At 40.8% G+C, this 15,903-nt stretch overlaps 1 protein-coding gene across 2 annotated transcripts; it reads left to right on the top strand.

Annotated features, from left to right (window-relative positions):
* Window positions 1–5,209: 5,209 nt before the first annotated feature.
* Window positions 5,210–9,043, top strand: LOC105923787 (beta-2-microglobulin). 2 transcript variants are annotated; one of them, XM_021314986.2, is made up of 4 exons: window positions 5,210–5,410; window positions 7,795–8,067; window positions 8,287–8,337; window positions 8,442–9,043. In XM_021314986.2, exons 1-3 carry the CDS (start codon window positions 5,347–5,349, stop codon window positions 8,298–8,300), a joined length of 351 nt encoding a protein of 116 aa, XP_021170661.2. In that variant the 5' UTR covers window positions 5,210–5,346; the 3' UTR covers window positions 8,301–8,337; window positions 8,442–9,043. The 2 variants fall into 2 exon arrangements, with proteins under 2 accessions (XP_021170661.2, XP_012715181.2); XM_012859727.3 differs by having other exon boundaries at window positions 5,211–5,410; window positions 8,287–8,324.
* Window positions 9,044–15,903: the final 6,860 nt, after the last annotated feature.

Below are 15,903 nucleotides of genomic sequence, written 5' to 3' on the forward strand. Positions count from 1 at the left end.
ACCTGATGAAACATAAATTAATAGCTTTTTTATGTTAAAGTCAGTTCAGATAACTCACCCAATAAGAAAATATATTTCGACAGAAAGTTGTTGAAGATCAAACAGCCACCATCTGTTTAAAAAAATGTGATGCAAGATCTAAAAGGCCTTTGTCAAGAAGTCTCCACCCTTGCTCTCACCATCTAAAAGGGGAAGTAACCATTTTAAAACCAAGATGTATTTCCATGAGCAATAATTTTTAACACATAACTTACATATTTTTGTTCCTTGCAAAAAATGTCATACCTGTTGAACTTTTTCACATTTCAACATGAATTTATCACAATGGTTTTTATGTTTTCATTTTCATCTGTGTCCTCATGTTAATCATTTCTTGTTAGTTCTTCCCTTATCTTGCACTCTTCTCTGTTTAATATTGATATTAAAGTGTTGCCATATCATTTCCTGTGCTTGAGCTCGTCATCATTTTGTATATTCGTTTGGTGCTTTCTTTTGTGTTTTACAAGTGATCCTTTTTAGATTTATTCCTGTTAGATTTCTGTTATTGATTCTGGTTTCTTGTTCAGACGGCTGTTTCACAAAAGCAGAATTTAGAAATCTAGGATAAGAGTAAAAGCTAGGTTTGGACTAGTGTGATCAGTGCATCCAGACTTTGTCCATTTCACCAAGGTCAATCCAGGCTGGGGAGGTGCAACTATTGGGACTTTTCTATCACCCCTGTCAACTCTGCACTACTCTACTCGTTCCGCCCGAGCTCCGTTCTGTTGTATGCCTTTTGATTTTCAGCAGACCTAGTAAGACAGTGGCTTTAAGCCCCACCTTCTGTTTTGTACTCTGTAGCATTAGCACTGAAGAGATATGTGAGAAATGGTAGAATAAAAGCATTCAGAAATCCTTACAAATAAAAACAAAAAAATAAAAATAATGTAAGACTATCTAGAAAGTTTTTAAAGATAAAATAATCCATCGGATAAATATTTGGATCATAGATCAGCCTCTGACATGTCTGACGTGTGTGTGTGTGTGTGTGTGTGTGTGTGTGTGTGTGTGTGTGTGTGTGTGTGTGTGTGTGTGTGTGTGTGTGTGTGTGTGTTTTAATATTTGCAGAGTTTAAATTAACTAACAGAGGTTAACAGAGAACAATAGAGATAAAATCAGCAAACTTACCAAACTATTTTTAGCAAACAGAGAGGATATTTAGTTTTTTAAATGGCTGATTTTGTCAGCAGAAGCCCTAAAACCTCATTCCATTGAGCAACAACTCCACAGTTTAGACCTCTGACATTTGGGACATACGGTGATTTTAGTTATTCACTGTCTGTTTTAAAATTATTCTAACTTCTTCCAAATGCATACGCTCACTATTGATTTTATGAGGTGCACTTGGCAACCTTGGGAGCCGTGGGGGTAATGGGGGAGTGGAGAGTACAGCTTAGCCAGGGCCCACTACAATAAAGGGTCCTCAAAAAAACTAAATGAAAATATTTTTTGTGTGTTCCATTTTAAAATCTTGGTTGTAATGAGTGGTTATTTGAGCTATTGTTACCTTTCTTTTACCAGTTCAATCTGCCCATTGTCCTTTGACCTCTGCCAGCCATGTGTATTAATAATAATTTGAATTATACCCTCTGTGACAGTATAGGCACCTCAAATCAGAGACAACCCAGGTTAATGTCCACAAAGACCAAGGCAGATGAGGAGAGAGCCTTGTCTCAGAGCTTTTGCCATAAGATTGACAGGATGTGGATGGACATATCTAACAATTTGTAAGAAAGAGGTGCATTTAAAAAGTGAGATGGAAACCAAGGAAACATTTTGCAAATGTGCCCATCTTTCCTTACAATCAGTTTGCATGAGTGTCAGTAGGCACCAATTATACTTTTTTGAACAACATGCCCTCATTAACATATTTGCATCCTCTGTGTTCCCTGCTCAGCAAACACTTGAACCAGGGGGGCACAACAAGATATTAGGTTTAGGCGGCAACTATGGTTTTCACTTAGGGCCAGGCTGTTTTGGATATTCTTTTCTTAAATAAAATGGAAACGCAGAAAATCTGATTAGAGGCAAACACTTTTTTTCACCACACTGAAGCTAACACATAATATATGGGAGGAAATTTGGAAATTTTCTAAACTGATGGAAAAAATGCGGTTAATCTAGGGTGCTTTAGCTTAATCCATAATACATGTTGACCTCCCCTCCTGACTCCGTTGACAAATTCAAACCTATTCTATCATCTTTTTATTGCAGGTGTAAATTAAATTCTGGTAAGCTCACACGTTACCCTCTAGTCTTGCTTTGTGTTGCTAAAATATTGTGTAGCAGTAACTTGAATTGCAGGTTGTGTTACAAAGTCCAACTGTGTTTCTGTGAGCATTTTCTCCCACCATTGTATACATACAAATTTGTGTAAGAAAAAAACATTACCACAATGGGTCATTCACAATGTTCCAACTATGGGCTATAAGAATAATTCATAATACTGGTAAGACAGATCATACTAATCCTCAATGGTAAAATAAAATATTAAGTAAATTGTATTCAAAAACTCCTCTCACAGACATAAATCACAGTGCTTCACAGAGACAAGAAACATTAAAACACAACTGAATTTAGGCATGATTAAAAAGACAGAATCATTTAAATTAAAAACAAAAAGATTTTACAAAAGACAGGTCTCTGTATATAATTCTATACTTTCTGTGTATATTGCTGATGAAAAACTGTTCTCATGGATGATCTACAGTACACTTCTAAGGAGGAACGTTTTTACATGTTTTGTGTTGTCAAAAATAGAACAGTGGCTTTTCAACACAAAACAGCTATTTTGGTTGATACTTCCAAAACCATAAAAATGTAACATAAAAAGAAGAAATCTAGTGTACAGCGCTCTTAACATCTTCATTTCCCCTTAAAGCTCATAACTAAATCTCCATCACTCTGTGGACATCCTTCTCTTCTTCTGATTCCTGTAGACTCAAAGCATCATAGAAATGTGACATTGAGCTGTGGCAAATTTACAATGAATTCATCCCCAACAGGTGAAGCACAGACTATCTGCATCTACTTACTATAGCAGTCAGCTGGCTGCTTTACTGCTGTTTTCACCACATCGCTCATTTCTGCTGTCTGTTGTAAATGTGGCGGAGTTTGCTCCGCTGCCTTGTCAATAAGATGTTCTGAAAGCTGCCTAACATAGGAAGGGCAATGTGTTTCTTTAAAGGAGCAATAAGTCAGATTTAGGCTGCCCTAAATGGGAATTGAACCACTGCCAGCCTTAATTCAGCCAAGGTGGCCTATGTGTCCTGATGCTGGTTGATGAAGAAACCCTTTGTTGCCACCTAGCAACGGACTGTTGAGTAAATGGCTGCTTTCCGTGAAAGCACTATGTATGTGTTGTTCCAATTTTAATCACTAGGTGTGATTATTTATTGTTCCTTTAAATTTGGCCAGAAAATATTTGCAAAATCTGACAGTAAGTTTTCCTAACGTCCAGAATCATCATGAGACAGCTCCTTTTCGCTGGCATTATATATATGACGACAGAGAGCATTCTTTTTCTCGCCTCTGTGCAGCAGCTCAGACGATGAAGGATTGATTTGTTCTCCAGTTATCGTATCCTCTCAGAAATCTGTGAATTGAAACCCATAGCAAAATAGATGTATATCTGCTGCTTCAAACACAATATGGATGATGATCTTTCTTACATGATACTGGATATCTGTAAATATAAAAAAGTTTTTCAACTTTAATTAAGGTAAGGTGATGATTAGGTAATAAGCACAGACACACACACACACACACACACATATGTATGTATATATATATATATATATATATATATATATATATATATATATATATATATATATATATATATATATATATATATATATATATATATATATATATGTATGTATGTATATATACGTATCTGCCATCACAAGCTTTGACTCAAGGATAAGAAAACTAGACGCATGTAAGGTTTACTATGGGTGTTTAAGGGGAGCCCAGACTGCCGTAAAGCAGCGCTTTAGGTCACATGACCCATTCAGCGACAGATCCGACCCGCTCAAGTTACAGCCCGCTCTCAGTATGGATAATTCAATTCAATTAAATTTACATACCAAGTGCTGTATATTGACCTGAAAAATAATTTAATATATCTCAAATTAAGCTCAAATTAAGCTATACTTTGGTCAAAAGATGCACAGTGCTGCTTTAAAGTGAAATGTTTCACATTTTCATTCAAAATCTTCTCTCATTCCTATTTAGGTCCTGCTGCACAACCTTAAAAAGTATAAATGATTTATTCTGGGCCCTCTGCTTCTTCAGTGTGATAGAAAATTCATCTGTATGACTTTCTGTGGACACACACTGAGGTACCATTGTACAACAGGAGGGGGCGCCAAACAGCTGCCAGGCTCTCTGCTTCAGCTCTAGGCTCCCAATGGAGAAATTAAACAAATGTTATGAGTAGTAATAAACATAGATACAATAATTGATTTTATGAAATTCTGAATTTTTGTGTCTTGGTTGCCTTGTGGGTTTGGCTGATACTTTTTGGTAAAACTCTTATAAAGGCTGCGTCAAATAAAACTGACGCAATGAAAATCGAAACTTGAAATCAGTTTGACATTCCATCTAAGAAACGTATATGCTGCTCCTGAATAGTGCTTTTAACAGTGGCACGAAAAACAATTTGTCCCTTTAAAAACCACATGAATAGTTTTTCTTTAATTCTCGCTGTTGATGTTACGTGTCAGAGCTCACGATATGAACTCAGTTATTGCTGGAAAGCGAAACGCACCATGCCCGAACCTGATCATGGCCATGAGATGCGTTAAAGTGTGACATCTTGAACATCCTCAGTCTAAATAAAAACAGACACTTGATTTGATTGGTGTTTATACAAAACTAACTAACACATAATGGGTAAAATGTGTTTGTTTTGAGTATTACTTTATTGTTAGGATTATTTGTAGTCAACATTTTTACCACTTGGTGACGCAGAACATAGACATTATATACGTTTATAATGTCTATGGCGCAGAAGGTTTTTTTTTTTTTTTCATTGTTTATTGGCCTCCTTTAAAAGAGAACGTCGATCATTTCCTGTGAATTCCACCTAGCAACAGCCCTTTTTAATTTCCTTATTGGTTGAGGGATGTCACATGACCTTCAGTCACATGTTTAATAGGCGGGGCTTATTCTCAGACGTTGGTGTTGACTGTCACCTCCACATTTTTACTTTCGGTTCGGCTCGTTGCGCACTTTTCTCGTCGTTCTCAGACGAAGACACACTTTTTTTCTTCGCAAGAGACCGCGTAAAGGCGAACAACCATGAAGACCGTCATCATCCTGTTGGCTGTTCTCTACATAGTCCATGTTCTAGAGGCCAAAGAAGGTAAACAAGTTGTGTACCGTACTTGTTTATAAGTCAGCGGGTTATACGGAACAAAAATGGCGCTGGGCTACAAGGAAGAAGACGCGAAAAGTAGAACGTGCCACAGCTTCGGGCCTCGCTGTACATCTAAGTTTGGATATATGACTAGTTTCAGTGGTTTTAAATGAGACCGAGACATTGATGTGTCCAGAATCTAAAAAAATAATACGTCCTGAGAGTAAAAACAAACACGTCGCTCACCTTTCGTTTCTGTGTAACCTGTTCAGGTGTCCCTGGGGTAAATAGATACAGAGCGATAATTACAGCGTTATATCACTCTGCGCCTTGATACGTTTTGTTCCAAATGACCAGAACAATCGTTCCTAAAGAAAATTAAAATAACCTGGCCGTCTCTTTGGATCTAATAGAGCCAATTCTATAGGAGCTGGACATTTTCTGTATTTTGTACAGTTGGGTGTAAAGCTTGGCAAATACTGACTGTGGTATTTCAGTGGATGTCCTTTCTAACAACTTATAAGAAACGAAATATCGTACCATATTATTGAGAACATATTTTTAAATGCCTTAAATGATAAAAGGAAAATCCCTCACATTCAGATTTCCCCTTTATGATTTATTTACAGGGTCTCCTTTAATGTTGATCTGAGCTTCCTTACCCGTCCCTCAGAATAACCAACACAACAGAGGCCATGTGATGGACCAAAGGGAAATATCTGCCATTTGATGGGACTCATCCATGCAGTGTTGTAGTTTTATCGCTAATGCTTCTAAATCTTGACCTCGCTTTGAGTTCAGTTTGTTTTCAAAGAGCAGGTCCATGGCAGACGGTCGTGTCAGGGCACTTCACAAAACGAGCCGGCCCAATCCGGGAAAGTAGAATTAAAATCAATCCAGTCAGCTTTGAATTAAGCGACATGTTTTGATTGTGGTTGGGCAGCAGTACAGTCAGAACAAACGCCAAACAAACTGCTTATTGTGTCGCGCTGCCCACTTCCTGATCCCCGTAAAGACACTGCTCTGATTAGAACCACCTCTCATCTGTCGATCATTAACTTTTCCAAGGCCTGGGATTTGGGAAAATGTTTTATTGCAGTCAACGACGTCTCGGTTATGTCTTAAGGAACGTCTTCCCTGTGAGGATTAAAAGGCTGGCATTGCTTACGAATGACGTTACGGTCAACATTTCCTTGATGTTATTTCCAATATTGACAGTGATGTAGGAATATTTTCCTAGTCAACTTCAACGACCAGCATTTTATGTTTTATTTCAAAAGGTGTCAAAGTCCACGAGTTTTATATTCATCAGCAGCATTAGCTGGACACAATGTGCAGCGTGTCTAGGTTTCCAATGCCTATATAGGACGTAATGGCAGTACCTGTTACTAAAAAACGGTGATCTTGAGAGCACTGTGATGGTGTTAAAGTTTATTCCCAAGAAAGGAAGTGTGGTTTGGACAAGGGCTGGACAATTAATCGCATTTGCAATATAATCCCAATTTTTAAAAACTCAATTTCCAAATTGCAGAGGTGTGCAATTTTTGGCTACGTAACAAAATTAATGGATCAGACGCGTCCTTCAGGTGTCAGTAATGTGTTTAAAGTAGGTTTGCCTCCACATGGAAGGGAAGAGAGCTGCAGCAGTGAGATAATGTAATTTTATTGGTTGTTTTTAAACTTATATAATCATACTTTAACAGAAACTTTCAGGAATCTCACCATAGCATTAAGTACCGGTCAAACTGTTCAATACATAGACTTGTTTGTTGGCACTTTATGTTCAACAAGGATTGATGTCCATCTCAACGAGCTGTTCTCTTGAATAATAATATTCTGAATTATACAAACTTGTTTTAAATGGTCTTTGTTTACAAACATCTTTATCTACAGGCCATGTTTGTTGCTTGTGGTTAATGCAGAGAAAAGTCAAAATTAAATCGCAAATTATGGTTGAAATTTATCGCAACTTTTAAAATGGCACAGCCCTAGCCTGGACTTTGGTTTCTGCGTTTCCCGTCTGTCTCCACCTGTGTTGGCGTCTTGCCTTTTGAGATTCTCTCGGTGGATGACGTTCCAGCTCTGATGTTCAGATGCAACCCTGTTTCCTCATTCCGCTCAGACCGGTTCGTCTGCTGTTGGGCGTTTTAATAAGAGAAACATTCTCGCACAAAGATGTTGGGATTTTCTTTCTGAGTCAGGGCAAAAACTATGGGTGACGGGTTTTAAAAGCAAAAGTTCTTCAGTCCTTCAGACTTGAGAGAAGATCAAGTTTTCCTCTGACCTTTGTTAATCATTTATTCATCCCTATTGATTTGTTGTGTCGGGCTAACTAAAAACGAGGTGTACAGTTTTGGAGAGGTGTTTAACGCTGTCTTTGCTTTTGTCAGCTTCGCCAAAGGTGCAGGTCTACAGCCGTAACCCGGGAATGTATGGTGAAAAAAACGTTTTGATCTGCCACGTCAGCGGCTTCCACCCCCCAGAAATCAAAATTGATTTGCTGAAGGGCGGACAGGAAATACCTGGAGCCAAGCAGACTGACCTGGCCTTTGAGGAGAACTGGCAGTACCACCTCACCAAGAATGTGGAATTCACTCCCAAGGCGGGAGAGAGGTACTCCTGCAGAGTGACGCACATGAGGAAGACACAATCATACGAGTGGGGTACGGACTTTCTCCTTACGCACATTATTGCTGACGTTGTTTGGTCCACAGGAGCGTGAATCGTTAGGAGCGTTTGGAAACTCCTTCTTTGAACGATGCTCTTTTCCAATATCCTTTAAGGACTGGAGACTACAAACTAATAGAGGACGTATAATTGAAAATGATAGTCTGGAAAGTTATCCATGATGTAACATGATGTTTTTTTGTATCTTGTTGCAGAGGCTGATATGTAAAACCTGCCCAGTTCATTGCTCCAGGTATGTCTCTGAGGTAATTTACTGTGCATTGGTAAGCCCGTTCATTGAAGAGTTGGTCAAAATGTGCATTAACAGCGGGACTCAACACCGTTTTTTTTTATTTTGTGTAATCCACAGGTGTCTCCTGCGTCTACAGGTGGAAGATTGGACTTTGTCTACAGTCTGGAAATTATGAATTTTGGCTTTCACAAAAGTCAGATTTAGACGTTAAAAGTGGTTTCGAGCTAGTTGAGTAAAAAGGGAAAAATGACACCTGAGTTTAAAGCAGGACTAAACTGTGCACTTTTTTTTTAGCTTTCCCCATCTTTCCTGTCCATCTTGTGGCCTTAATAATAAAGTCAGCTTGTCTTTGAATCAGGATGATGGTCGGATGGTCTGCACATTCAGGCAAAATGTAAAAATAACAGCAATTAATCTGAAAATCACGTTTACCACCCGTGAATGGACAAGAACCAGTAAATCAGAATCAGTGCAGTCACAACAAACTAAATCATCCTGAGGCATCATTTATTCTATTATTTTATTACGCAGCTTTTCTGCTGGGGTGCATTCCATGTTGGGTTTGATGTTTTATCTGTAAATCTTCAAGAATTATTTCCATCATGAATTATTCTGGACAAACATGTCTGCTTCATGTGACAAATATAAAATCATGTAAAACTTTCTCACTGGATTATTTTGTATTGAGCATAAACATGAAATAAATGGATAAGATTTTAGATGTCTGCTTTCTTTTTATTTTAAAATGCTGAACCTGTAAACCTCCGCAGTCATTGAATTCACTCTCCTATGGTACCGTAAGATGTGGCTGTTTACCAGTGTCTTATTTTATTTTATTTGTCGTTCATTTACTAAGATGATTTGACAATTTCCCTGTTCGGGATACTACAATTCTACAAAGGGAAATTTCCAGCGCAGTACTCAATGATTCATAAAGTCCCTGGATATTTTAAAATCATGTGTATCAACCAGGTTGTGTTTATGTGGGAAACCGTCCTCCTTCTAACGGGGAAATACTGGAGACTGGGGCAGAAATGAATCCTTGAGGATAAATAACCAAGATGCTCTGTGTCGAGCTGCTGATGAGCTACAGCGCCCCTACTGGCAAAAAAATTGCAACCTTATTTAAGTCGTGTGACCAGAAGATGGCACCATCATCATTTATGGTCATATTCAGTAAATTGGAAAATGATTGAAAAGTTATCTTTTTTTCCTGCAACTCAATTCACTGAAACATTATATCAATTAACATAGACTAATGATGTTTTAAAGCCTTTATTTCTGTTATGTTATGATTTTGTTTTCTACCTCCAGCTACCAAAAACAACATTTAAGAATAGATTCTTGCATCAGACCAAAAAGCAACAATCCACCATGCTAAAATGGGGGATTAATGAAAATTATGTTTAATACCACTTCACATATTGTTCTTTTCTAAAGGTACTTTTAATCTGACGAACAAGCCTCTTAGAAATGCATTCAGTAATTGATTTATATGTTCTTAGTGGGGAATTTAGAAATGCTGTTTGATGTTTCTAACAGCTGTATTTGAAATAAAGCAAAGCCTCACTCTGGAAGGAGCAACAGACATTTTATATGTAATATAAGCCATGTTGATAACATTGCTGTTTATTAGTATCAGGTCTGTGCAAATTTAGAATCTTGAATTGGTGCCAGAATGTAACCAAGTGGGGGAAAAAAAAACTCCTCTTGGCTTTTTACGGGCTATATACAGTGCTGTGCAAAAGTATTCACACCCCTGGAATGTTTTCACGTTTTGTCACATTACAACCACCAATTGTAACGTGTTTTATGTGGATATTCAGTGATAGCTCAACAGTGATCCACAAAGCTTTGTGGAAGTGTTACAAGTAGAATGAACCAGCAACTAAAAAAAATAAAATAAAAAAATCTAGACTTTCCCACAAGCAATATAAGGGTCACAGCAGATATTTAAAGAAGATAAATGACTCAAGACTTGAAAACTGCTTTTCACAGCTGCTCTCAGTCCAAACTTGCTGAGCTTTTCTTACCACCGCATCACAATTCTGCACTACTTCCTGTTGGTCTCATAAAAAAGTAAATAAATAAAATATGTTAAAATGTGTTGCAGGCAAAATATGAGGAAGTTCAAGATATGTGAATGCAGGGCAAATATTGCAATGCTTCTCCTTTGCTTTTAGAGGAAGCATCTATTATTAATTCCTCTCTCTTACAGTTATTTATTTAAAGGACGGGGGCTATCATTTATTATAAATTGTAAAATGTTAAATCCAATTGTGTGATTGTAAAATAAACCTGCAATGTTATTGGTCAAGGTGTATTAATTACAATAAGCCAAATAACCGTTCTTAACCTTGGAACACTGGCCAACAATTTAACAATAGCCACAGTCCATTTAGAGCTGGCTTGCAGACTTAATGAATTCACTCTGGACCTATATTCTTGCTTAACCATTATAGCGTTTCATGTAGAAATAATCATACAATTAATATCTAGCTTTGTGTCCTAGGCTGTTCTGTCCAACCTGTCATCTAGATGTGTGCAGAACATGGATTCTGTTGAAATGAAAACTAGAATCTAAACGTCATCTATGTCTTTACAGGCATTGATGCTTCAGTTATTCCTAAAAAAAAAACAAAAACAAAAAAACAGGGTGTTAGACATGTTGCAAGTGGTTCTGGAAGCAAAACAGACTTTCTCTCTGAAAAAGGAGAGCAGTTCATTTCAAGCTCATGTCTCAAAGGCCTCTGCATTTATCAAGATAACGGATGTTATTCTCAGCCAGCTGTCAGATATGTAAATGTCTACCATTCTGGTCTTTTTTTTTTTTTGGTTTCTCTGCAATGTTGCTTTAGGCAGAGAGAGGAAATGAAGAGTGTTAAACTGCTTTCAAAAGGCAATGATCAGTACAAAACGTGGAAATTACCGTAATGCAAGGTGTGGAGGTCTTAACCTCAAACGATGCCTGAAACACCGAAAGTAGCAGCTTTGTTTCCTCATTTAGAAAAAAAAGGATGAATGTCTTTATTACAGAAAGATTCCAGTACAGCACTGAAACTGTAGGGCCAACATAAATGAATTAAACAAATATTTTCTATAAGTTTGCTTTTTCCCTTTAAAAATAATCTTTACTCCGTTTGAGTTCAAATATTATGTTTGGAAGCCTCGGGATTTAAAAAACACAGTAATAACCAAGTTGGAGTTTAATACTTTTAGTTGTGGACCAAATGCAGATTTCACATGAAATCAACCCACGTCAGTTTAAGTATTTGGCATTCATGACAGCACACTTAAAGGATGGCTTACTAATGTAATAAACCAGCATTCTTAGCTGATCAATCCCAGGTGATGATTAGTTTGTATAGAATCTTTTTGTTTTTTTCACTATGACGAATGTTTGGTTTTCATGATTTCCCCTCCGGAGTTCTCAATTTACAGTACGGCAGCGTTTGTGTGTCTGGTATGCAGGTTAGAAATCCCGCTCAGACAGGTGTACAGCCGACCTGTGACTATACAACAGTTGGGGAATTTACAGAAGCGTGAAATACAGTTTCCTTTCCCTAAAATTGGTGTCAGTTTTTCTTTTTAGTTTCACACGTTCGTCCTTCCCACTTTGCTGCTACTTTACATTCAGTTACATAATCTACAAAAATGTTAAATAATAATAATAATAATAATTTCTGCAGTTTCTCACAAAATTCAGAGGACTTGCCTCTACCACATGGGTTAACAATCAGGCAAAGAATGTTTGTGCTGCAGCTCCTTCAATCCCCAGCAAGCAAAAAAACAAAACCAAGACAGGAGCGGTTCCTGTCGCAACTCAGCCACCCCTTCCAGTAGAGGTTTGGAAAGAGCAGTGACACCATGCACACAAAGACCAGGAACATGACAGTAATAATCCTCCCAGCATTAAGTCCAACAATGCCCTTTTAATAAAACATAAGTGTTTTTTTTTTTTTAAAGCAGCACCATCACATGCAAAAAGATTAACCAGAAACTGTCTTCTTAGTGGCCGACCTAAGCAACGTTTCCAATTGTTTAGCTAAACTATGAAGGTAGATTTGTGTCTTCATACTATACCGCCCTAAACCGTTTCCTATTAATTTCCTATGGTAGTCCTAAACCACTATGGATGTAATACACTTGAATTTAAGGTCCCAGGTCAGCACTGATGTTAGAGACATCAAGGAGCCCAAACAACATTAACCTTGTTGACATCCATGATTCCTGCAATGTCTTTGAGAAGTTTAATTTCAGAGCAACTATTTTCCCTTTTAGTCATAAAAGTCTGATTGTCCTCTTCTGAGAAGAGGAAGAGGCCAAGAATGGAGCCTTGAGGCACTCTGCATGAGTGGGACTCTGTTTTAACCCACTAGCTGAACAATAACGTGTTGACACTTCTCTTTAACTTTTTAGCAAAAGTAAAACATGTCTACACGATGTCTAGTTGGTTAAAAATGAGACAGAGCTGAGTGGACCCGCTCTTCCAGTGATAGTGAAACCAAGAAACACCTCCAACTGAAGACATCTCCACCTGCTGTCTGATCAGTTCAGAAAATATTTATTTGGCCACCTTTTGTCTCTTTTATCTTCTGGCGTTCCATTGATCCTGAAATATGGAAAGAAAATGAAACAACATTGCACCAATTTAACCCCATCCTGACGCAGCATTACACTGAATTCAACACCCTGTAGCCCACAAAATGGGGCTCATCAAACGCAACGCATCTGCTTCAAATATCTGACCGAGCTTGATGTTCCTCATTTTTTCACATTCAGATTCCCCTTAACCTAAAACATCTGTTGACATGTCGACATAGATGTACAAGGAAACAGTGTGAAAGTAAGAATATAGTTCCTTACTAAAAAAAAAACTAAAAAAAAAACACCCTGTCGACTACCAGAAACTGAGGTAATGAAACACAATATTAAATAACAGCAACATAAATGCAACCAGGACTGTATTTGCTGGAGGAGTAAAAGATGAGCTGCACATCAGGTGGGATGATTAATAATCCAGGATAGCAACGGAGCCGAGAGAGGAACCCAGGATATGAACCATCAGAACATTAGAGAAAACCAAGCACCACAATGTCCAGAACCGCCAACATCTCATTTACTCTGTTGTCCTCCAGCCTTTGCAAACTCCCACAAGGAGAATAAATACAAGTAGAGATTTAATGCAGTTTGACTCCTTCAGCCAGAAAAAAAAACCCATTAGAAAGAGAAGTTTTATCATTTAAAGAACAGTATATAGCTGTCCCCTCCCTGGGCTGCCACCTTACCGTGGTGGAGGGGTTTGAGTGTCCCAATGATCCTAGGAGCTATGCTGTCAGGGGCTTTAACCCCCTAGTAGGGTCACCCAAGGCAGACAGGTCCTAGGTGAGGGACCAGACAAAGCGCAGCCCAAAATGCCCCTTATGATGAGTAAGATTATTGGACCTCGTGTTCCCTCGCCTGGACGCGGGTCACCGGGGCCCCACTCTGGAGCCAGGCCTGGAGGTGGGGCACGTTGGCGAGCGTCTGGTGGCCGGGCTTTTGCCCATGGAGCCCGGCCGGGCTCAGCCTGAAGAGGCAACATGGGTCCCCCTTCCAATGGGCTCACCACCTGTCGGAGGGGCCAAAGGGGTCGGGTGCATTGTGCAACGGGTAGCAGTAGAGGGCGGGGACCTTGGCGTTCTGATCCTCGGCTGCAGAAGCTGGCTCTTGGGACGTAGAATGTCACCTCTCTGGTGGGGAAGGAGCCTGAGCTTGTGCGCGAGGTTGAGAGGTTCCGACTAGAGATAGTCGGACTCACCTCTACGCACCGCTCTGGCTCCGGAACCAGTCTCCTTGAGAGGGGCTGGACATTCTTCCACTCTGGAGCTGCCCCTTGTGAGAGGCGCCGAGCTGGGGTGGGCATACTTGTTGCCCCCCATCTCAGTGCCTGTACGTTGGGGTTCACCCCGGTGAACGAGAGGGTGGCCTCCCTCCCCATGCGTGTGGGGGGACGGGTTCTGACTGTTGTTTGCGCTTATGCGCCAAACAGCAGTTCAGATTACCCACCCTTTTTGGAGTCCTTGGAAGGGGTACTGGAGAGTGCCCCTCCTGGGGACTCCCTCGTTTTGCTGGGGGACTTCAACGCTCACGTGGGCAATGACAGTGGGACCTGGAGGGGCGTGGTTGGGAGGAATGGCCCACCTGATCTGAACTCGAGTGGTGTTTTGTTGTTGGACTTCTGTGCTCGTCATGGATTGTCCATCACAAACACCATGTTCAAGCATAAGGGTGTCCATATGTGCTCTTGGCACCAGGACACCCTAGGTCGCAGTTCAATGATCGACTTTGTTGTCGTTTCATCTGACCTGCGGCTGTATGTCTTGGACACTCGGGTGAAGAGAGGGGCGGAGCTCTCCACCGACCACTACCTGGTGGTGAGTTGGCTCCGATGGCGGGGGAGGAAGCCGGTCCGACCGGGCAGGCCCAAACGCACTGTGAGGGTTTGCTGGGAACGTCTGGTAGAGTCCCCTGTGAGGCGGAGCTTTAACTCCCACCTCCGGGAGAACTTTAAACACGTCCCGAGGGAGGCGGGGGACATTGAGTCTGAATGGACCATGTTCCACGCCTCTATTGTTGAGGCAGCTAATTGGAGCTGTGGCCGCAAGGTTGTCGGTGCATGTCGTGGCGGCAACCCTCGAACCCGCTGGTGGACACCAGCGGTGAGGGAAGCCGTCAAGCTGAAGATGGAGTCCTACCGGGCTTTTTTGGCCTGTGGGACTCCGGAAGCAGCTGATGTGTACCGGCAGTCGAAGCGGCAGGCGGCTCGGCTGGTCGCCGAGGCAAAAACTCGGGCGTGGGAAGAGTTCGGAGAGGCCATGGAGAAAGACTTCCGTACGGCTTCGAAGCGATTCTGGTCCACTATCCGGCGTCTCAGGAGGGGGAAGCAGTGCAGTACCAACACTGTTTACAGTGGGGGTGGTGTGCTGCTGACCTCGACTCGGGACGTCGTGCGTCGGTGGGCGAAATACTTCGAAGACCTCCTTAATCCCACCAACACGTCTTCCATTGAGGAAGCAGAGCCTGAGGACTCTGGGTCGGGTTCTCCCATCTCTGGTGCTGAGGTTGCCGAGGTTGTTAAAAAGCTCCTCGATGGCAAGGCCCCGGGGGTGGATGAGATTCGCCCCGAGTACCTTAAGGCTCTGGATGTTGTGGGGCTGTGTTGGTTAACGCGGCTCTGCAACATTGCGTGGACATCGGGGGCAGTTCCTCTGGATTGGCAGACTGGGGTGGTGGTCCCCCTATTTAAAAAGGGGGACCAGAGGGTGTGTTCCAACTACAGAGGAATCACACTCTTAAGCCTCCCTGGTAAGGTCTATTCAGGGGTTCTGGAAAGGAGGGTCCGTCGGATAGTCGAATCTCGGATTCAGGAAGAGCAGTGTGGTTTTCGTCCTGGCCGTGGAACACTGGAGCAGCTCTATACCCTCAGCAGGATTCTTGAGGGGGCATGGGAGTTTGCCCAACCAGTCTACATGTGCTTTGTGGATCTGGAGAAGGCATTCAACCGTGTCCCCCGGGGGATCCTGTGGGGGGTACTCCC

This window comes from Fundulus heteroclitus, chromosome 21 (genome assembly GCF_011125445.2).
Source record: "Fundulus heteroclitus isolate FHET01 chromosome 21, MU-UCD_Fhet_4.1, whole genome shotgun sequence".
NCBI lineage: Eukaryota > Metazoa > Chordata > Actinopteri > Cyprinodontiformes > Fundulidae > Fundulus > Fundulus heteroclitus.